The 22,198-nt window shown below is 40.4% G+C and overlaps 2 protein-coding genes across 14 annotated transcripts; both read left to right on the top strand.

Annotated features, from left to right (window-relative positions):
* The first annotated feature begins 2,031 nt into the window (after positions 1 to 2,031).
* On the top strand, positions 2,032 to 17,762 carry LOC113461789 (pentatricopeptide (PPR) repeat-containing protein). 13 transcript variants are annotated; one of them, XM_089929505.1, is made up of 10 exons: positions 2,032 to 4,884; positions 5,702 to 5,828; positions 5,916 to 6,053; positions 6,156 to 6,207; positions 7,965 to 8,089; positions 8,379 to 8,483; positions 8,709 to 8,766; positions 9,294 to 9,407; positions 16,293 to 17,297; positions 17,375 to 17,762. In XM_089929505.1, the coding sequence occupies exons 1-2, from the start codon at positions 2,339 to 2,341 to the stop codon at positions 5,772 to 5,774; spliced, it is 2,619 nt and encodes an 872-aa protein (XP_089785631.1). In that variant the 5' UTR covers positions 2,032 to 2,338; the 3' UTR covers positions 5,775 to 5,828; positions 5,916 to 6,053; positions 6,156 to 6,207; positions 7,965 to 8,089; positions 8,379 to 8,483; positions 8,709 to 8,766; positions 9,294 to 9,407; positions 16,293 to 17,297; positions 17,375 to 17,762. The 13 variants fall into 13 exon arrangements, with proteins under 13 accessions (XP_089785631.1, XP_089785630.1, XP_089785629.1 ...); XM_089929504.1 differs by having other exon boundaries at positions 7,965 to 8,483; XM_089929503.1 differs by having other exon boundaries at positions 6,156 to 8,089.
* On the top strand, positions 8,063 to 17,569 carry LOC149767987 (auxin response factor 12-like). Its single transcript, XM_089929897.1, has 6 exons — positions 8,063 to 8,089; positions 8,709 to 8,766; positions 16,293 to 16,788; positions 16,865 to 17,147; positions 17,211 to 17,297; positions 17,375 to 17,569. Exons 1-6 carry the CDS (start codon positions 8,063 to 8,065, stop codon positions 17,567 to 17,569), a joined length of 1,146 nt encoding a protein of 381 aa, XP_089786023.1.
* Positions 17,763 to 22,198: the final 4,436 nt, after the last annotated feature.

Genomic DNA, 22,198 nt, shown 5'->3' with positions numbered 1-22,198 from the left:
GGAGTAGCGCTGCCTTGGAGTCGACTCGAACTTTCTTGGAGTCGACTCGCGTCTCAGAGACACAAATACTGTCTTCTGTCTTTTTGAGGTCGCGCTGTCTCGGAGTCGACTCGGCCTTTGCGGGAGTCGACTCGGCCCTCAGTGTCCGAAAGTTGCTCTCTGACTTTTGCCTTGTATTACACTGAGAGTCAACTCTTACTTTCTTTGGAGTCGACCTGCCAACCATCGGAGTCGACTCGCGTTCCTCAGGAGTCGACTCGGCTCTCAGGGTCCGAAAACTGCTCTCTGACTTTTTGTCTGTAACTCCCTGGAGTCGACTCATACTATCCTGGAGTCGACTCGGCTAGCATCGGAGTCGACTCGCGCACTTCAGGAGTCGACTCGCTGACAGGCTCTGAGTTGGGTCTTTCTGTTTGTCTGTCTGTTCTTAGTCGGAGTCGACTCGTAATGTTCCGGAGTCGACTCGAGCTTGTGCCAATGCTTCTGATACGCTTGGAGTCGACTCGTACTTTCCAGGAGTCGACTCGAGTCTCAGACTTTGGTTCATATAGACTTCTTAACTTATCCAAATTGTCTTGAACCAAATCTAGAGACTCTTAACCATAAATTTACAAGATTTTCACTGAAACACTAGATTGAATTCATTAGTAAACATAAGATATACTCAAATGCTTTGAGCTCATCAAAATCAAATAGGGTTACAATCAATCACTCCACAAATCGCGAAACTCTCCACTAAGGTATTCTCCTCCTCGATCTGATCGAAGAACCTTAATGAGTTTTTCTGTCTGTTTTTCTACTTCAAATCTGAATTTTTTGAACCTTTCAAATGCTTCAGATTTATGTTTTATAAGATAGACATAACCATACCGTGAGAAATCATCGGTAAAAGTAATAAAGTGAAAAAATTGACCCCTAACCTGCACATCGAACTCAGTCTCATAAATCACATAGGATGACTCCTAATCTATCAAGGTCGATAGATCCCATCTAGATGCAACCCTATTCCAAAATGAACCTACTGCAGCCAATTCGCACTATAAGGACCCGAATGACTAGGGTCCAAGTTCACATGCTCGTCAAACTACAGCAACCTCACAGTGAATAGCTGAGGCATCGCAGGTCAAAGGATCAGTCATACAACTGCACCATAAGTAGTCACTGACGAGTGGATAGACATCCATGTGACTACTATCTTTAGTCACGCTCAGTACCTTGTTCTCTAACAAGTACTTGCATAATCACTCCAGTGTCTCTACACCATGGACTCGAGACTCGTCCATCTGATTAAGTGATCTGTGCACTAATCTCAGCGGATCGATCACTATCCCTCGTGATGGATCCATCGATCAGGAGCATTTAGAAATTAATCCCTAATGACACATGCCTCAAATTCTCAACTCATTGAAATTATGTGTCATCATCTATTAATTTTTTGGACGATTCATGGACACGTACAAACATGAATGAAAAATAAATTGCCCAATCTTATTTATTAATAAGTGTCAAATTACAAATTTATGCCCCAGATTACAAATATGCGTCAGCTACGTTGGCTTCTAGGGCATACTTCTAACATGCACCTACTGAACGAGCAGGTTGAATTGCTCATTACCCATAGGCACAGCGGGTTATTCCAGCGGAACAGGTTTCAAGCTCTATAACAACCCTTAAAAAGTCGGAGCGTGGCGTTGCGAAGCACGTGATGCACCACGGGCTCCTCGTGACCTCATGCTGATTGTCTCTCCCTTCGATTAATGTTAATACAGCTGGGGAAGGACCCTTCTTTTAGTGCCAATCTATTGCCGCCAAATTCAAGCTGAGTTTGGAGGGCAACTTGGACGACCCTAAGCCGAGGTCGAAGTTGTTCATATTGGTTTATGTCCGAAGTCAAAGAGGTTCGTCTGGCCCGAAGCCGATGTGCCCAATATTTCTCCCATCGAGATAGAGGCGACTCGACCGGCCTTCAAGTGCTTCACCTCACTTGGCCTTTCCACCCTCTGAAGTTGCTGAAGTTATTTGTGATGGTGCTGTAAAACATCGAAGCGCGGTGTTTGTAATCCGGAGTCAAGGAATTTTACTGTCACACAGTAAGCCGCCGGTGGCGCACGCACCCTCACCTGCACACACAAAACCCGGCGTACATCGCATGCTTTGCGAGACGTGTGGGATCATGCTGGGGAGCACCATCTCATTGGCCATTGCATTGATGCAGGACAGAAACAGAATTCCGCTTTGCGACGGACGTGAACGAGGCCCTCCGCGCTACTCTCTCCCTCTCCTCGTCTCTACCCTTCATTAGATTTCCAGCTCCACTATAAACCTTTGCCAGCCTCGGATGGCTCGGATTCTTCTGATATTTGAAAGCATCGGTGGTCGTATCAGGTCTTACCCCACCAAGAGGATGGCATTGTTGAGGAGATTAAACCATTTACACACACAATCCAGAGCAAACCTAATCATTCGCCCACCTAGTAATCGCGCCAAACTTTCTAGCATCGAGACGACTCTAAAAACACTTCGACTCCGCAACTCTCCAGTAGATGTCAGCACCTACTGCAAGCTTCTAGATACTTGCATTCGCTCAAAATCATGGGTGCAAGTCAAGAAGATCCATCACCACATCCTTAGCAACAGTGCTTACGTCACAAACCCATCTCTCCTTGAGAGGATTGCCCTTGCGTATATATCTTGCAACGAAATCGAGCAAGCGCGCGTTGTCTTTGATCAAATTCCGCAGCCTAGCGTTTTTCTCTGGAATGCCATGATCAGGGCTTACTCTTCGAAAGGTCCATTTGATCGAGCCATCGATCTTTACCACCGTATGGTGGATTGTGGCATCAAACCGAACAAATTTACGTTCCCCTTTGTTCTCAAGGCATGTTCGGGTCTTGCAGCACTAGAGGAAGGCATTCAGATTCATAACCATGGGAGAAGGGTTGGCTTAGATTCTGATCTATTTGTGTGTACTGCTTTGGTTGATATGTACATGAAATGTGGGTGCCTGGATGATGCACATGAAGTGTTCAACAGAATGCCCAAAAGAGATGTCGTTGCATGGAATGCAATGGTCACTGGCTATGCACTTCATGGAATGTATGAGGAGACGGTTGGTTTTGTCTTAGAAATGCAAAAAATGGGTACAAGTCCGAACTCTTCTACCTTGGTAGCAATTCTTCCTGTGGTTGGACAAGTGCAGTCACTGAAACAAGGGAAAAGCATTCATGGGTTCTGCGTAAGGAGGTGCTTTCATGAGGAAGATGTTCTGGTAGGTACTGCTTTACTGGATATGTATGCAAAATGTGAATACTTGAACTATGCTTGGAGAATATTTAGTAGCATGACTGTCAGAAATGAGGTGACTTGGAGTGCAATGATTGGAGGGTATGTACTGTGTGATAGGGTGATAGAGGCCCTGTGGGTATTTGATCAGATGATGCTTGAGGGATCTACTAATGTGTCACCCGCCTCTTTCGCTTGTATTCTTCGGGCTTGTGCCAGTTTCTCTGATTCAAGAAAGGGGACAAGGGTACACTGTTATGTGGCTAAATTTGGTTATCTTTCAGACATCAGTGTTTCAAATTCTCTTCTCTCCATGTATGCTAAGGTTGGAAGTCTTGATGATGCTTTGAGGTTTTTCAATGAGATGGATCCAAAAGATACTGTCTCTTATAGCGCAATTATTTCAGGATGTGTACAAAATGGGAATGCTAAGGAAGCACTTAATATATTCAGAAAGATGCAATTATCTAGTATAGAGCCAGATGCTGCAACGATGGTGGGAGTTCTTCCAGCTTGTTCCCATTTAGCTGCTCTGCAGCATGGAAAATGTGCTCATGTCTATGTCACAGTTTATGGGCTTGCATCAGAGATTTCAATATGTAATGCTCTGATTGACATGTATGCAAAGTGTGGGAGAATCGACCTTGCTAGGGAAGTTTTTGATAGGATGTCAAAACAGGACATAGTGTCATGGAATACACTGATTACAGGTTATGGAATCCATGGGTTGGGTAATGAAGCTATCTTATTGTTTTATACCATGGTAGGCGATGGTTTACTGCCTGATGACATCACATTTATATGCCTTATATCTGCTTGCAGTCATTCAGGATTAGTTACTGAAGGAAAACACTGGTTTCATGCTATGAGTCAGATTTATGGTATTACCCCAAGGATGGAACACTACATCTGTATGGTTGATCTTTTGGGTCGTGGTGGTTTTTTGGATGAAGCCAATGATTTGATCCAAAAGATGCCATTTGAACCAGATGTTCGTGTGTGGGGTGCCTTGCTTGGGGCATGCCGAGTTCATGAGAACATTGAACTGGGTGAAAAAGTGTCAAAAGTGATACATAAGCTGGGGCCTGAGGGTACTGGTAACTTTGTTCTGTTGTCTAATATATACAGCGCTGCTGGGAGATTTGATGAAGCTGCACAAGTTAGAAACCTGCAGAGGGACAAGGGTTTTAAGAAAAGTCCGGGATGCAGTTGGGTTGAGATTAGAGGCACTGTCCATGCTTTTATTGGTGGGGATCAATCACATCCACAGTCATCAAGTATACACCAAAAGTTGGAGGATTTGCTGGCGCAGATCAAGAAATTGGGTTACCAGGCCGATACAAGTTTTATATTGCAAGATATAGAACAAGAGGAGAAGGAGCATGCTCTTCTACACCATAGTGAGAAGCTGGCAATAGCATTTGCACTTCTCAATCTGAGGTCTGATGAGCCCATATTTGTTACTAAAAATTTGCGTGTTTGTGGTGATTGCCACACTGCCATAAAGTATATCACATTGGTCACAAAAAGAGCTATCACTATACGGGACGCTAATAGGTTTCATCACTTCAATGATGGACTGTGCAACTGTGGAGATTTTTGGTGAGTGTTGAGACATGGAACCAGATCTGGTGCATGAAAACAAATCTAGCAGATGAACTCTCATTGGCAACTTAGTAGTCACCTGACTTTCTGTACAATAACACAAGAAGAAAGGTTATTTATACTATAAAAAGCACATAATTACCATAAACTGTTGCTGTTTCTTTCTTTTTACAAGTTATATCAGCTTTTCTTCATTTTACACAGTACATATTTTCCTACTAATTTGGGATGAAATGTATTTTGATTCGCAGTTTCACTTTTTATAATCTAAAAATTCTAGAATGTTTAGCTTTCTTCTGTTTATTGATTATCCTTTAAGAGGAAGATGATCAACAGGTGATCGTAAACTGATAATTAGAAGCAGATGATGCAATTTTATGAAATTTTCATGAGCTAGACATGTTAATTGGATCACTGTTCTATTTATTATAGTTAACAGTTCTTTTTTAAATCCATCTAGAGATCTAGATACATTGATGTAAAAGCTAAATGATTTAATCTAAATTTGTTTGATGCATGTAATTTGCTGTATAGTATTGGAATGGTTAATAGCTTATATGACTGGTAATTCTGTCCCTTCATTTGTAACATGCATTGGCACCTTGACAAAGTGTGTTAAAATTTAGATAACTCTGACTAATGCAATTCGAATCCAAATAAGAAATCCTGCATCAGACACGTCCTTTCATATATTACGTTTCCGAACATTTCTTAATGTTCCTCAGTGTGATTACTGCTTGTTGAGCAAGAAATACATTTATTGCTTTCCAGGTAATGTGTACCTTTTCTGCAGTCTCTAACATAGCTTCCAAAGCTTAAACTGCAAGCATTCAGATCAATCAGAACAAGCAGGAAGTTGGGAGATGATCACACAGGGTGGTGGGTAAAAAGTCAGGCTGCTGTTGCACATTCTTCTAGTGTTGTGGGTCCAACTTGCAGTGGTATGAACTGTAGAGCAACCAACAAACATGAAATACAGACTTTTATCTTTTTATCTCAGAAAATTAATGGCAGAAATTTGGTTGTAGGAACTCCAAAGAGAAGGAAAGTTGAGAAAGTCCTACAAAAAGGCTTCCTGGAGGATGTCACCTTGAGTTTGTTAAGTCAATGCAGGAGACAGCTGCTCTCTGCAAACACAAAAAGGGGAAATACTCTTCATAGAATCAGTAATTAATTTCTGAGCTTTTATTTGCTTGCTACTTGTTTAACCTATTTAAATACTCCCATTTTTATGATGAAAGTAACCAGTATTTGGTTGGATATACTAGGAAGCTGCCAGTTTGCCACCAGGAGTGAATCAGCTAAACTGGAACCAATGAAGTGAGAATTATTGCCTTATAATGAGAAATAACACCAATTTCTCTTTCATCTTCTTTGTTATTTACATTCTTTCTTGAGCTCTTAGTTATATTACGGTAATTCTATATAAGTATGTGCATTTGCTGAATCATAGGTACACAATACACAAACCTTAGATATGTTCCAAATCAGTATACTTTTTTCTTTTGTATGTGTTTACTACTACCATATATCCTGAGGGTTGCAGAATTTCACATCCAAGCTTTACATTTTTTTTTTGATATTCTTGAAGATTCAGGGTATCAAGTTTTCTTTCTAAATTTTGTCATTAGCTATCATTGTAAATTGTCATATTAATATAGAAGATGCATAGAAACAATGCATTCTTCATAGTTTAAAGTGTCTCTTTTTTTCTAATTTGTATTTTCCCTATGTTTCTCTCTCTACTGATTATTTCAATTTGACTTCTGAGTAGTGCAAGCCTGCTTTGAATTCTAGTCTCAATTATTCACTTTTCCCCCAAAATCTTACATTGTCTCTTTTAATCTTTAACCTTTATATCAAATAAGGTCACCATGTTCCTAGTGTTTTACTTTTCAAAACTCTGGTTTTCTAAATCTACTGCCAGACGAGGAATGTTGGTGGTCTGTTGAATTAAAGAATTTTTTTTTCATATTATTGTTCTAAGTCTTTCTTCTGCAATTTGCCCTCTAGGAGCTTCTTTCATCTTCTATAGCAGATCTATATTTGCATGTGTTAAGAAGTTATGACATGTGGTGGCACGTGAGCTCCTTGTCTCGAAAAATAATCTTTACTGATGGTTCATATGGTTGTGCTTTTTGAAGTTCCATGGTGACATACAAAAACTTCTTCCTTATTTTTTGATTGTGTATAAAGCCATCAAATCATATAAAATTTCATTTTTTTCCAATATGATGATACTCTATGGCAATTGGTATAATTGGGAAGATGATCAGGTTTTACTCCATCTATGATGATGAATTGAAATTTGATATGATGTGCAACTGGAATTCTCAAGTCACAATAATTCATTTCCCATGTCATATGATGACAATCAACTAATTTGGATGATACAGTTAATTTTGTTGATATGCTCTTTCTTGTCTAGATGGCTTTACTCTTAAGAAGAACTAAAAGAAATATGGTTTCATCACTTATTTATTATTAGAAATGCAACAGTCTGATTAAAAGGTATTAGATTTGTTGATCACAATTGTGGTAATGATGCTCTGCTTATTTGTTTAGGAGGTATCAAATACAGTCTTAATCAAGTTTATGTCGATGAATAAGGGACAAAGGAATGGGATCCAAAGTAAGGAGGCATCTATGAACTTAATTTCATTAAAATTGTGTTTTAAGGTAGTCTTGATCAATGTTTTGAAATGGAGGTACCTCACAGGCTTTTCAGAGGTCAAGAAAGCCCAAAAATCAATAAAACTTTCAAAAATCTATAGATCCTTGCACAAAGCAAAGGCTACTCAAATAAGCTTGTTGCCACAAGAACAGTTGTAAGTGTGGGGATTGGGAACAGAAGGATCCCCTTGTGGTTTCTGAAACTTCTTTTTAGTTTACATTAATTTTTCATAGGATCAAACCCAGCACAACCACTTGCTTGCTGTTGCTTTCCTAACAACTAGAATATACTTCCTTTATATCCAGATCACCCCACCAAAACCACCTGCATTGCTAGAAGTTGTTATATATCCTTATCTAAATCTGTGTCCTCATTATATATATTCACTCCTTCCTTGCCCCAGTATCAAGATCACATAAGATTCAGGGGCCTACAGGATCACAAAAAGATTTTGATGTCAGTGCAGAGCAGAACTCAGGGGAACACTTTGGGATTTCCGTCATGGGCCCTCCTCCACAATGCCTTCAGGTAACACCCTTTTTGACAACCCACCTTCTTCTTTCTCTTTGCAGGCGTCTCTTATATCCAACTTTCAATCAACTAATTAAGCCTTCACTCTGTTTCTCTAGTTTAGCTTAAAATTTTGGGATGATGGCAATTATTCCCTTCTTCTATTCTTTGTCGCTTGATGCTTTTGTCAAATCCCAACACTCAACCAAGCACTCAAGCGCCCCCTCCCCCCCTCTGTGTTTTGTTTGCTTATCTGCCTATGTGGCTTAGCAAGACAGCTTTGGTTATCTCCATCCAAATACTGTAGGCTTGCAGGTGGAAGATGAAGAGTCAGTGTAATTAGTAAGGCTCTGTAGAAGTCTGCAAAGATATCAGCAGTTATGCGGCAAGAGACTATGGCTTGTCTGTTCAGGTTTGTGGTTGATATGACAAAGTAGAAGCTGCTTCTTGTAGGATGGTCACTCAGGAACTGATCTGTAGCAAATTTGCTACTATGATAAAGTATAAGAGTTACAGTGGCTTGTAGCAAGTTTACTACTATGATGAAGTATAAGAGTCATAATAGTTTTTCTTCGTGTGATTTCACTAATTTGTAGATATATTAGTGATTTTTTCCTTTTGGTGGTTTTGCAAATAGGAAGACTTTGAAGCAGGTTGTGTGAGTGGACTGTTCTACAGAAGAAATATTGGTGGAGGTATGATCCAGTTATGGCCCTTGAAATAATTGTGTTAGTTCTTTATGGGCTTATAGTGAGAGGAAGAGTTAGAGAGATTTTGTACAATATTTTACTAGTTTTGTTCTATGATTCCACTTAGATTCAGATGCATCTATAGAAATAAGGTATTTGTCAAAGGTTGCATATACATGCAAAGGCAAACTCCTTATGCCTCAACACTTTGTAGCCACATATGTATGGTCCAGTTCCAGTAGGACTGGTTCTGAACCAGTTCCCCTTCCCACTCTCTTCTTTTGCTTTTAAAGATAAGTTGGGAAGGCCTGAGAATCTATCTAAACAATCTCCTTCTCCCCTCCCCTCGTAGCTAACAACACACCGATTCAGCATGATTGAAGGATGATCAAACTCAAAATAAGATATACTTCCTCTTTCTAACCTTATTTCTTCTTTTTCTTTGGATGCGAAAAAATGCCCTAAAATTCGCAAAATAAGGGGAGATCTTGCCAAAAATTTTGATTTTAACATGATTTCATGATATGTTGTAGATCTATGGTTGATTTATGGAAGATCTGAGAATCTATCTAAACAACCTCCTCCCCCCTCGTGGCTAAAAACATGCCGATTCAGCATAATTGAAGAAGGATCAAACTCAAAATAAGGTATGCTTTCTCTTCCTAACTTTATTTTCTCTTTTTTTTAGACGTCGAAAAATGCTGCAAAATTCGCAAAATAAGGAGATATCTTGCCACAAATTTTGATTTTAGCATGATTTCATGATATGTTGTAGATTTATGGATGATCTACACAATCGAATAAAAATTTTTAATTTTTGGATTATATATAATTTTTAAAATTAAAAAAATATATTTTTGGATTAAAAAATAATAACAAAATAAAATATAAAAAATTATAAAATTAGAAACATATTTAGGAGTATGCAAGCTACTATCCATCTAAATTTGATATCTATTTATTTAAGTTTTGATGCAATAATATTCTTAGTGGCTTAAGCCTAATTTTTAAAAAATAAGAAATAAATAACCTTTGATACATGCCTACAGGCCTAGAAAAATATATGTAACATCATGGTAGGGTTCTACATGGATCTGAGCTCAAATTATTCTTTCAAAATATTTATAATTAAAAATATTTTTAAATTTAAAAATAATTAAAAATATATAATTAATACCAAAAATTATGAAAATTAGTAATACACATTACATATTTTAGTAGTATTTTCTGAAGCAGAAAACATATATTTTTGAATTTATGGTATTTAAACATATTTTTAAATTTAAAAATTATTAAAATATATTAATAAATGAAAGATATGAAAATTGAGTACTATGTATCAGATAAGTCAGATATATTTTGTGAAGTAAAAAATATTTTATAATCATAATAAAATTTTGCTATTTTTAAATAATTGATAAACTGACGTACTTGATAAATCTGTAGAAATGGAACTATTAAAAAAAAAGAGCTAGAGCATGATATTGGTTGGGATAATGAGCAAATATTCTTGGGTCGGCACTATTGAAAGTGCAACTGGTGCAACACAGAGTTCAAAAAAAGAGGGGTAACTAGGTTAAAGCAGCAACTAACTAATGATCACTCCGACATAGGTATGTGCTGGAAATGCCCATAGTTGGTTCGATAGCTGACGAAAAATTACTTCATTGATTTCAAAGCAGCGAAGCAGAGGGTTGCCATGAAGCAGGCGGAGGTGGATCGTTGAGCAGCAGAGCCATCTTCTTATCACTCTAGGAAGTCAGAGGAGGTGTTCGCTCTAGATGATGAAGAAGCACATATTTGGGCACCATTCAGGCGAGCCTGGATGATTAGTGGCAACAGGATGAGGTGGCTAAGCATAGAGCTCGATTTGGGCCCTCATACTACAACTTAGGCTCCGGTTCTGCAAGCAACAGGGCAGATCCAGAGTTCAGAAGGATCTTCTCAGTTAAGAAGGCCGTCAGCAGAGGTGGTGGTTGTATTGCATTTATGCTGGAGACTTTTGGTAGCAAAAAAATCTTTTATGAAGATTCCACCTGCAGTCATCATCCATGATTCAGATCTGCATGCCTTTTCTAATAAGGATTCAAAGGAACAGAGAGTTGACACAATACTTGTAGGCTCAAGTGTGGCGCATCCAAAGGAAAACAACAAGTTTCTAGGCTGTGAACAGTATTGGAGTCGACTCCTGGAGACTTGGAGTTGACTCCGGCACGCTGTGAAGACTTGGCACAGTGCAGGGGTCGACCCCAGGACTTCAAGGGTCGACTCCTTAAGAGCGACAGGAAAAAGTCCGAGAGCTGTTTTCTGGGACAGCTTCAGGGGTCGACCCCAGGACAGCAGGGGTCGACCCCAGGACTGCAGGAGTCAACCCGAGCACTGTTTTCACGGGATTTTCAGGCGTGAAGCGGGCAAAGTCAAGGTTTTTCAGGTCTCAAAGGGTCTAAGTCATTCTTGGGCTAGGTTTAGGCTCAAAGGGGGAGAGCATGTAAGTCATGGACTTGGGTTGAGTGCTTTCTTATGTGGCTTAGGGGGAGATTGAGTTGGTGTATGATTAGACTAAAATTGGGTGCCTATATAAAAGCTTGATGTAATCAGTTTTAGGGTTATCACTTGGATTATTGCTTGAGCAATAAAGAGCCGCCAGAAAACTTTCTCCCACGTTCTCTCTTCTCTTCCTCTTCTTCTCCACGGAAACCCTAGTTTGTGAAAGGAAATCTGGGAGTTCGGTTGGAAGGAAGGGAGGGATTTGCGGACGGAGTTGGACCATGGTCGTGGGAGAGGATGGAACACGAGCTTGTATGCGGACGGCTGGGAATGAGTTCTGTTTTGAGGCAGGGGTGGATTACGTGGAAGCTTGATCTCTAAATACTTAAAGGACGATGTGGACACGGGTACCCCTGCAAACACGAAAGAAACTCGCGTTGAGCTGAATCGTGGAAGGAATACATGATCTAGACGCTGGACCGCAAAGATGGAAGCTTGATCCTTAGATGCAGGAGGTGCATGTGGTTTGGGTTCAGGAATTATCCCAACTGAGTTCGGCCCGACCTGCATACATTAGACTCGACCAAAATAATTAAATCAAACTCGAATTACTTCTAATAATTTATTAAAATGCAATGATGAAGGAAAACACATTTTCTTATGTTTAAATTTAAAATATGTGTATAAAAATAATAATAAGTGCTATGGAACGTAGATAAATTTATTCATTATTTAGCACTTATCACACCCCCCAAACCTGCATTTTGCTAGTCCTCGAGCAAAATAAAAGCTAACTCACTTTCGCAGGAATCGCGATTGCATTTACCGTATGCAATAAGGCTTTAAACCCCTAGGTGGCCCTAGTGGACGAGTTTTGTCTCGTGAGGGTTTCCGGCGCAGATACCCACAAACTGCTGTCTCTACCCAAAGAATTTATTTTATTATTTTATAAAATCTAATTTCAAATGCATAAGTGTCAATAATTTCAAAAGCATACAAAGTTTTAATTACTAAGTCAGCCTAAATCCTAGGTCAAAATGCAATTCAAGTGGAGGTCATTAAGTTTCCGTTAGGGAGTTGTAAGATTTTTTATACTTGAGTGCTCGGTGAAATCGGGACCATACAAGCTAAGGCTTTAGATCCCCCAAAATACTGCTAAAACTAGTAGTTTCCAAGAATTGGTCAGATAAGACCAATCACTGATTCAAAATCATCCTATCTTGCAGGATTTCAAGAGTTGTGGATGTTTACTTTAATACCTCATGGGCTTTATCTGTAATATTTCAGTTTACTCGAATTTTTACAACGACGGCTTTCACACTATCGTCTTTTTCAAGGTCAATATTATTTTCTCTTTTTCTCTTTCTTTTTTTTTGTTTTTAATTAATAAATTATGCACTTTTACTCTTGTAATGATTCCTCCGTGTAGCGAGCATTCAATCAACAACTCCCACGCTAGATGGCATCAAGATTCCCCTACGGACCTATGCTCGGGTTCATCATCACGCCCGCTGACCTTTGACGATAGGTAGCCCTTTTCGATGTACCTGACTAAATTCACTCTTCTTTTTTTTTTCTTTTTTTCTTTTTTTATAAATTTTAATTTTAATTTTATTTTAATAAATATGGGATAATAGTGAATTAGATAGGTATGATTCATCAGGACTCAAGGTTACTACCAGACTTAACAACATAATGTTGAACCTAACCCTTAGAAGTGCAGGCCATGTGTGTTGTGAAATTCCAAAGTAAAAATTATCTTACAACTCACTAAAAAAACTTTTAATGAAAAGAACTCAAATTGTCTTACTCCTGACTATTCATTGGGTTTTTTTAGATTTTATATACTTCGTGTGTTTATCATTTCAGCACTCAGGCATAGAAATTAGGTTTTTTTTTTGAATGAAAAACTTATTCAAAAATGCAAAAAAATTCGAATCCTATACCCCTCAACCTAGATCAGACATTGTCCTCAATTTTTTTTGATATTATATTATTATTTTTTTATTATTTTATTTTGGATGAAAATATGATACATATGGAGGATAGAAGCATTTTACCTTAGTTGCATCAGTAATATGAGGACTCCTGTTAAGAAATTACAAAAAAATACGATAAGAAAATATGCAAAAATAACCTACGAGAATTGGGTTGCCTCCCAACAAGCGCTAAGTTTAACGTCTTCAGCCAGACGCAGCGCATCCTTAATTATATCATGTTTGGCTCATGCCGAGTTTTCCAAGGAAGAAAATTTGTGGGAGACTGATTGTCGGGCACGGAGTTGACTGCTTCTATGGCCTTGTCTATAGCAAAGTCAAAATGGGCCAAGCATGTTTTCAGAGGGTCATCTGCCAAAATATAGGGAAAGGTTTCTTCTACAAGATCGTCTATTTTGTCTATTAGGAAGCACTCAACTTCCTTTGCAGGTTGATCAGAGGCACGAAATATATTTAACTTGACCTTCATATTCCCAAAAGATATATTCATCACCCCAGTTCCACAATTAATACATGCATTGGCTGTAGCTAAGAAGGGAGAAAGCCACACGCCACCCTATTTTCTTTGATGCTCATGGCTGAAACCCCAAGAGGAAGGAGGCTCTCCCACGGCACAAAAACCAAGAGGGGAGGAGGCACTCTCACGACATAAAAAAAAACAAGAGGAGAGGAGGCTCTCTCACGGCACAAAAAGCCAAGAGGGCAGGAGGCTCTCTCACGGCACAAAGGGAGGAGAGAAATCCATGATGTGGGCCGCCCCTTATTTTCTTAGGTTTTTTTTAACTTGTGGAGCTCCTAACTTTTAGGAGCTCCATCTTATCCCTAGGGGCTGTCGTATCTTGCATGGGATGAGAGGAGGGGGCTTGCAGCCCCCTTTTTCCTTCTTTTTTTTTTTTTATAACATAGGCATGAGCTCCTACAAATTAGGAGCTCACGTCTATCCAAGAGGAGGGGTGTACGCCCCTCCTTATTTCCTCTCACGTAAAACCAAGGGGACGGGCCCCTCCCTCTTTTCCTCTCTTGCCTCACGCTCCACTTAATCAAATTAAGTAGGGCGTGGGGCCTCTTTATGGGTGTCTAATTCCTTTCCAAAAGGGGATTAGGTGGCCTCATGTTTATCCATAAGATTAAATCAATTATGAATCTTGGAGTCCTAATCTACTTAGGACTCAATTGGATCATGACTCAATTGAACTCTTCAATCCTAATCCAATTAGGAGTCATCTTAATTTATTAGATCAAAATTAATTAGAACTTTAGGAATCCTAATCCAATTAGAACTCATATGGTTTTAGTCCTAATCCAATTAGGACTTTAGGAATCCTACTCTAAGTAGGACTCTAATTTAATTTGAAGTCCTAATCTAATTAGGATTCTAGGAGTCCTACTACAAGTAGGACTCTTATTAAATAAGATCAAGCTCAATTAATTAGGTTCAATTGATTCAATTAAATTGCAATCAAATTGTAATTATTCCTTCTTCTACTCACTAAGAGTTAGTGAGTTAAAGAGTTAGTGAGTTAAAACAATTATCAATTAAATTGATAATAATGAACTATTATGATTCTAAATCATAATTCAACCATTAGATCGGTCAATACCTCTAATGTGTGTGACCCCATAGATTCTATTCTGTCTGGTAGTGAGAAATATCATGATCCTTATCACAATATCATTAATACTCCTTTCAATGGGTTGGAACAATTCCAACTCTTCTCATTCGGGTTCGCTGATCACCAAGTGAACGCCTTTGAGTCTCACGATTCACCAGTGACACCTAACAGCATGTAGTGGCAACTCAGCAGAATGGAATGATGAACCTCTAGGTGCAATTATCGTATGATACAGTCCCTCTATCGTGGATCCTGACAAGATGGAGGTCATGGATAACTCGTCAAATTCCATCGTCTGTCATATATCAAGATTTATTCGACTTAAGTTCGAAATTGGAAAACTCTTTTTCCAAAAACTATCTTGGCCAAGGATTTACGAACTCAGTCTCATAAATCACATAGGATCTCTCCTAATCTATCAAGGCCGATAGATTCTATCTAAATGCATTCCTACTGCTACAATGAACCTACTGCAGCCAATCTGCACCACAAGGACCCAAATGGATAGGGCCCATGTTTATGTGCTCGTCAAACTATAGCAACCTCACTGTAAATAGCCAAGGCATTGCAGGTCAAAGGACCAATCATACAACTGCAGCATCAAATAAGCCATTAACGAGTGGATAGACATCCAAGTGACTATTTGCTATGGTCACGCTCAGTACCCTTGTTCTCTAACAAGCACTTGCACTATCACTCCAATATCCCCACACTGTGGACTCAAGACTCGTCCATCAAAGAAAGTGATCTGTGCACTAATCTCAGCGGATCGATCACCGTCCTCGTGATGATCTATTGATTAGGAGTTATTCAGCAATTAATCACCAATAACACATGCCTCAAATTCTCAATTCTTGAGAATATGCGTCATCATTTTATTAATTTCTTCGACGATTTATGGACACATAAGAATATGAATGAAAAGAATGCCCAACTTAATAAATTCATAATTAGGTCAAGTACAAATTTATGTTCCAGAATAAAATAATGCATTAGCCAAATTGGCTTCTAGGGCATACTTCTAACAGTTTCGATGCGAGATATAGATAGATAGATAGATTGAGAGAGAGAGAGAGGGAGAGCCATGGGTGTGAGAGGAGATGGGGGTTTTGGGATGTAGAGGGTAGAGCGCCCATATCTAAACTGCGTAGGACTCTCTCCTTTCTCTTTTTTAAAAAAGCTGGGTACTACAAATAGCTTTCTTATATGCACTGTTTTCAATTGTCACATTCTGTTCTTCTCCTTCAACATCTTTTGTCACTCTACATTGCTTTTCAGATTCTTCCTACTCGGTCATTTCAGTATGCATGCTTTGCCTGTGCTGTCATGATTGTTGCCTTTGTGGCAATCCATGCGGATATGTTTCTAAAAGGGAAAACTTAAACATGCAGTTTAGGCATACTTATTCTTTGACATCACTGTCCTTGTATTTTAGGCAACAAAGAAGATGAGGGCAGTGGTTTTATATGGCCAAAGGGGGATGCTGGAGAGCGGGGCATCCAGTCGTTGAATTTTCAGTCACTTGCTATGGGCCCCTGGGTTCAACAGTCACTTGAACCATTATTGCTGGGAAATGAGCTCAATTTGTGCCAAGCCATATCTGCTGCAGCTTTGCAGGAAATCAGGGGTGGGGATTTTATGATGCAGCAATTTCTTCAGTATCAGCAACCTTTTTCATTTCCTCAACAGTCCTGCAGAAATAATCCATTGCTACAGCAGCAAATTTTTCAGCAGACTCCTCAAGAGCAGATTGTCATCCCCCAGTCACAATGTGTAACTGAGAATCTTGCACATTCTGTTCCAGACCAACAGTTGCAGCGAACTCATAATGAACAACAGAAGCAGCAGGTTCAACAACCACAAACATATGCAGAGGCATTCCAGATTCCCAAGAATCATATGCATCAGCAACAGTCACCTTTGCCACCTCAGTTGTGCCACCTCAGTTGTGCCAAAATCAGTTTTTCTTGCTTCAAGCTTAAACTTTTCACCAGTCCCTGCATCTAGTTGCATCCAGCGTATGTTGGGGTCTTCTTATGCTGAAGGAAATGCTACCATTCTAAACTGCTCTAGACTTGGTAATCCTATAATAAGTGAGCAAAATCAGCAACCTTGGGAGCCTAGGTTTACAATGTCACAGGTTGCTCCGTTTGGCAGTACTGTAATGCTTCCTTCATTTGCTGAGAAGGATACTTCTGTGGGATGTGAAAATTGTGCAAATCTGCAGAACCATACCCTGTATGGTCTTGGCAAGGATTTTCCATCCTCCCTCTCTATTGCGGTGCCTAATGTTGGCACAAGTGGCAGTGACAATGATATATCAACAGTGCCATATGCTGCTTCATGTTTTTAGAATTCTCTATATGGTTACCTGGATGGGTCTTCTGGCTCGCTGCAAAGTGCAGCAGAGATTGATCCAGCAACCCAAATGTTTGTGAAGGTATGATTTATAGATATGGTGCTTCCACAATATTTGATATTTTTCTTGACTGAAAAGGCTTCTGTTTACTTATGTAGGTTTATAAGTCTGGATCAGTTGGGAGGTCGCTGGACATCTCTCAATACAGCAGCTATGATGAACTTCGTCAGGAGCTGGGTCAGATGTTTGGTATTGAGGGTCTATTGAATGATCCTCTTAGATCAGGCTGGCAGCTTGTATTTGTCGACAGGGAGAATGATGTGCTTCTCCTTGGAGACGACCCATGGGAGTAAGATCTTCCTGGATTTGCTCTTTCTATTGGTGCCATGTACTTTTGTCATAAGCTCTGCATAGAACTAGGTCACAGTCCAATGCCAAGACACTTCCTGTGTATGTGGGTCTTTGATAAGTTGTCATGCTGCATTAAATGTGCTACTTGCTCAGGTGCCTGCTTAGATTACAATTTTCTTTTTCATGATTTTTCAATAGATAGCAAAATATTGTTGAAAATCGGAGTGTGAGTAATTTAAGAGATTTTTAAATTTAACAAGGTCATAAAGGAAAGAAAGGTCCTAAAGGAATAAATGTCTAGAGCAGAAAAGGTTGGTCAAACCATTGGATGATGAGTCCTTCAACCCAAAACAGGGGGATGATTGACCAGTGCACTAATAAATATCTGCGTGCATGCCTACTTGAATGAACAACCATTTTTCTCTCCCATGTTCTAATTCATAATGCTCTTTGAACTACTTATGGTCAGCATGATTTATGGATTCAATAACAAAGTTTACGTCTCCTGAATGCAAGGGTACATGAGCTTCTGTTAGAGAAGCATGTGTATAACATACTAGATCAAGGTATGCTGAGCCTGTACCGAACCGGTGCCGACGGGCACCGGTACGGTACAACGTATAAAAACGGTTCCGACCCAAATTGGTCATTTAATTGCCTGGTTCGCGCAGATGCGGTGAATTTTTTTTTTTGGGAAACGCGTGCGGACGCGAGAGCGGAGAACGCACGCCCGTGCGCGATTCCCTAGCAAGGAATCGCGCCCGAGCGCGGTTCCCCATGCGGGGAACTGTGCCCATGCAGGATGCCAGCCCGCTTGGGGGCATTAAATGCCGCGCGCGTGGCTAACCGGTACCGAACCGGAACCATACCGATGCCGGTGCTCACCGGTATGCCGGTACGGTTTGTCCGGCGAACCTTGTTAACTAGATACTAAAACTATATTACTGATTACTGACAGATTTCAGTAATGTTTTATTATGGAAGTATTCCATAAAATATTTTTAGATTATCTAGTGTATCAAAATAGTTGCTTGAAGAAATTATGAATTTGAACCATAGTATGCTGAACCGGCCCGTATCAGCCCGTTCAGCTCGTACCGGACTAGTTCGGTCCCTGACCGGTTCGGTACAGCGGTGGAAAATGGGGCCAGAGTTAAGCAGTATGGAGGGCGTACCGGCGCGAACTGGACCAGTTCGCGCCGGTACGCCTTCGGGCGCTTTGTGGCATTTAAATGCCACAAAGTGGCATTTTTCATGCCACAGCACGCCGCGCGCGCTGTTGCCGGTTTGGGATTGGTTCGACTGGTACCGAACTGGGCCAGTAGGCGATCGGTACGCCTATCGGTACCGGTTCAGCATACCTTGATTCGAACTTCCATTTTCAAACTGATATAGATGGCGTCACACTATCAACTGTTTTCAACTTATTTTGCTCAAATAATTTCAGCTTTGAAACACCAGACTGTAGATTTGGCCTTACAAGGTTTAACCTGGATACTAAAAATTTCTATATCGCAATAAAGAGTAATATAAGGATGAATATAGTGGATTAAAACAAGACTAAGAACCAAGGTGGCCGAATCGGCCCGTACCGCCCGGTTCACCTTGTGTTGAACTGAATTGGTGTGGAATCGGGTCAGGCCGGCCCTAATTTTCAAACCCCCCCTCCCCTCGTATCGGGTAGTTCAGAGCGGAACAGGTGCGAACCACTCGGTTCCACCAGCTAAAACCAGTTCAGGCCCCCTCCTTTCTATTTGAATGATAGAAGGGCCTAAGAAGGCCCGGGAAGCCTTCTGAAGCCATTCTTCTTTTTTTTTTTTTTTCTTGTCAAAGCCCCCTTCGCCAGAAACAAAGCGATTTTGATGATTAAAGAAGCATCTCTCTGAAACATCAAGAAGCATCATTTAGGATATGTCGGGGTGATCGAAATATTAAAAAACATCAAGAAACATCAAATTACACGTAAAATCATTCAAAAAAATTGGAAAAAAATTGATTACTATTCATTGAAGCTTAAAAGAGATTAAAAAAAATTGGCATGCCGGTTTGGAATCATCATGCTACCTTGAACAGTATGTTGGTACAGTACTGAACCGGTACTGTACAATGTCATATTGAACTAGTCTCCAACCGGTATGGATCCCGGTATTGGTTCGGCAGACCTTGCTAAGAACAGTTGTATCAAGGTTGCAAAAGTGAAAGGAATTTGAGTATTTTTTTTGTTTTGTTTTGGTCTACATGATTGGCCTTTCTTTCCAAGAAGCTAGTTGTAATTTGCTCCTGTGGCAAATTAGCTTGTCTGATATTCAGAAGTATTTATCAATTTTATGATGGATATTAAAAGCCGATAATGCATATAATCAGTTCCAATGATTTTATAAAAGACAATTATTGAAAAGAAAAGTTTTAATGTTGTAAGTCTTTTAAGATAAATATATTGAAGAAATTTCATAGAATTCTATTATTAGCTAGGGAAAAAGCTACCGCACTACTCGGCTGAACAAGTTATGTTGGCTAAAAAGGTAGGCAATACAAGATTTTTCAAAGAAAATCAAAGAACGAGTTAGAACGAGTAACAAGTTATGGTGAAGTTAATTGAGATTTTATGCAAGCTTACTGTTGCTGGAAATTGGACCCGGGGGCCGCCGTGAAACCAGGGGAGGAGGAGCTCCGCTGCCGGGAGGGCGGACGGCGGTGCGCCGGCCGACTGTGTCCTCCGTGGGGATGAGAGAGCGGAGAAGAGTGCGTCATGTCCTGTCCTGCAAAAAAGCCGGTGGCCGGGCTCTCCGGCGCCGGCCCTCCGATGCTTAAGTCAGAGGGGGCCAATATGTGGAGAGAGCAAGGAAGAGATATGTGGAGAAAATAAAGAGAATATTGGGTTCAATTGTGTCTGTGCTGTTTCTTTTTCTCCTCCGGTCCCCCCCTTTTTTCCCCCAGGTTCTCTTTTATAGAGGGATATTGTGTTACCTGGGAGGTGACAGGGAAATTTGTCCTTTTTGTGATAATTGGGCACGATTTGGCCCATTAATGGCGTAGTGGAGAATAAGGCCGAATCAGGCCGGAGTCAGGAAGTTGTCGCGGTTGATCAGACCCGTTGGAGTGGTTGAACCGTTGGCCGTAGTGGGCCTGGGGTTCGTAGACGGTAAGTGCATTTATTACCGAGTGAACCGGTGGTCAGGGTGAGCCATACGCTCTGATGGTTCAGTGATCCGGAGATCGTCTTGGGCCGTGTTCATTAAATGACTGAATGCATCGGAGACCTGAGGGGGTCTCATGCATTAATGACAGGTTGTGCCAGAATACCTGCGGAGATCTTGTGCCTTGATGGCTCAAAGATAGTGGCAGGTGGCAAGTTGTAGTGGAGTCGCGTATATAGCCGCCAGATCTTTCAAAAAGTTTAGGCGGGGATGAGTATTGGTTAAGGCATCGGCTCGGCAGGGGTGCCGAGCCGAGCTGGCCGCCCAGCGGGGCGCCCTGTGGCGGGGTTGCTTCTAGTGCTTCTGGTCGGCGCCCTTCGGGCGAGCGCCTTCTAGCCGAGCGCCTCTATTTGGCGCTCTCGTCTTTCTGGTCGGCGCTCTCTGGTCGAGCGCCTCTTCTTGGCGCTCTCTGGTCGGCGCCTCTTCTTGGCGCTCTCTGGTCGGCGCTCTTTAGTCGGGTGCCTTCCTGGTCGGCGCTCTTTGGCCGAGCGCCTCTGTGGTGGTATGACTTGGGTTTTTCCCCCAACACTTACTTTGCCATGGGATAATAATGACAGCTGCTTGTTCATTGATGAATTCAAGATGTATAATATCAAAAGCAAGAAGGGAAATGTGACAGAAGATCCTAGGGAGGCATGACAAAGCCCAAAAGTTTTCATTTATAATGAACAAATGAATAGAGAATCGTAACAAAACTTGCAGTCCATGAAGTATCATGGAAGAAATGAAGTATGACCACCATGATGCAATGGAGTAGTATTTTATAGGAGTAGCCCAAGATAGTGTAACTAAACTGTATTATTGTGCTAAACATTGGTATGCATAAGAGTCATGTCTGCATATCATTGTTCGAGTTCTTTTTTATACCTAAAATGTTTGAAATCTAAGGTACTTTAGTGTTGATGTAGGAGCTTTGAAGGTGTTGAGGATGCGAACAAAATTCTTTAGCCTTAATGGAAGCACGGAAGAAAGTGTACCCCTTGATGTTCTGTAAAAGGTTCATGTAGTGGAATTGTTAGAGTAAATCGAGGATAGTCAAAAGCACATGGCAAAATTCCTCCAGATTCATTCTGTACATATTGTACTATTTCCTTTCTTGTATTTTTGATCCATAGATTTTGCAGCTCATTTGTAACTGACCCATGAATCCTGGGATCTCCTTTGCATAGTTGTTGTATATATTCAGTTCTATGTGAATAGAATTTGAGCCATTTAAGCCTTGATATTATTTTACATGCTATTAAAGCATTAACCCTATCCTCCTTCCACTTGAAATTTTCTTAGTTCATTTGTTTGCTTCCTTTGAAACCTATGGCCTCCAATACCAATCAATCAAACATTGTGGTCAGCAATTCTTCATCCACCACCACTCATGAATCTTCCCTTCTCGATACTTATTTGAGCCCTTACTACCTTCACCCTTTTGATAGCCCC

This window comes from Phoenix dactylifera, chromosome 3 (genome assembly GCF_051530095.1).
Source record: "Phoenix dactylifera cultivar Ajwa chromosome 3, Ajwa_hap1_PhDact_Kaust_v1.1, whole genome shotgun sequence".
Classification (NCBI taxonomy): Eukaryota; Viridiplantae; Streptophyta; class Magnoliopsida; order Arecales; family Arecaceae; genus Phoenix; species Phoenix dactylifera.
The sequence above is the reverse complement of the archived record's forward strand: the minus strand, read 5'-3'. Positions and strand labels throughout refer to the sequence as shown.

Excerpts from the sequence above, each read along its gene's own strand:
- LOC113461789 (XM_088717921.2), top strand. The coding sequence starts at position 2,339 with ATGGCTCGGATTCTTCTGATATTTGAAAGCATCGGTGGTCGTATCAGG. Across the intron at positions 4,885-5,701 it reads TGCAACTGTGGAGATTTTTG|CTTAAACTGCAAGCATTCAG; the intron begins GTGAGTGTTGAG and ends TAGCTTCCAAAG.
- LOC149767987 (XM_089929897.1), top strand. The coding sequence starts at position 8,063 with ATGGGCCCTCCTCCACAATGCCTTCAG. Across the intron at positions 16,789-16,864 it reads CAGTCACCTTTGCCACCTCA|TTGCATCCAGCGTATGTTGG; the intron begins GTTGTGCCACCT and ends CCCTGCATCTAG. Across the intron at positions 17,148-17,210 it reads TCTCTATTGCGGTGCCTAAT|AATTCTCTATATGGTTACCT; the intron begins GTTGGCACAAGT and ends TCATGTTTTTAG.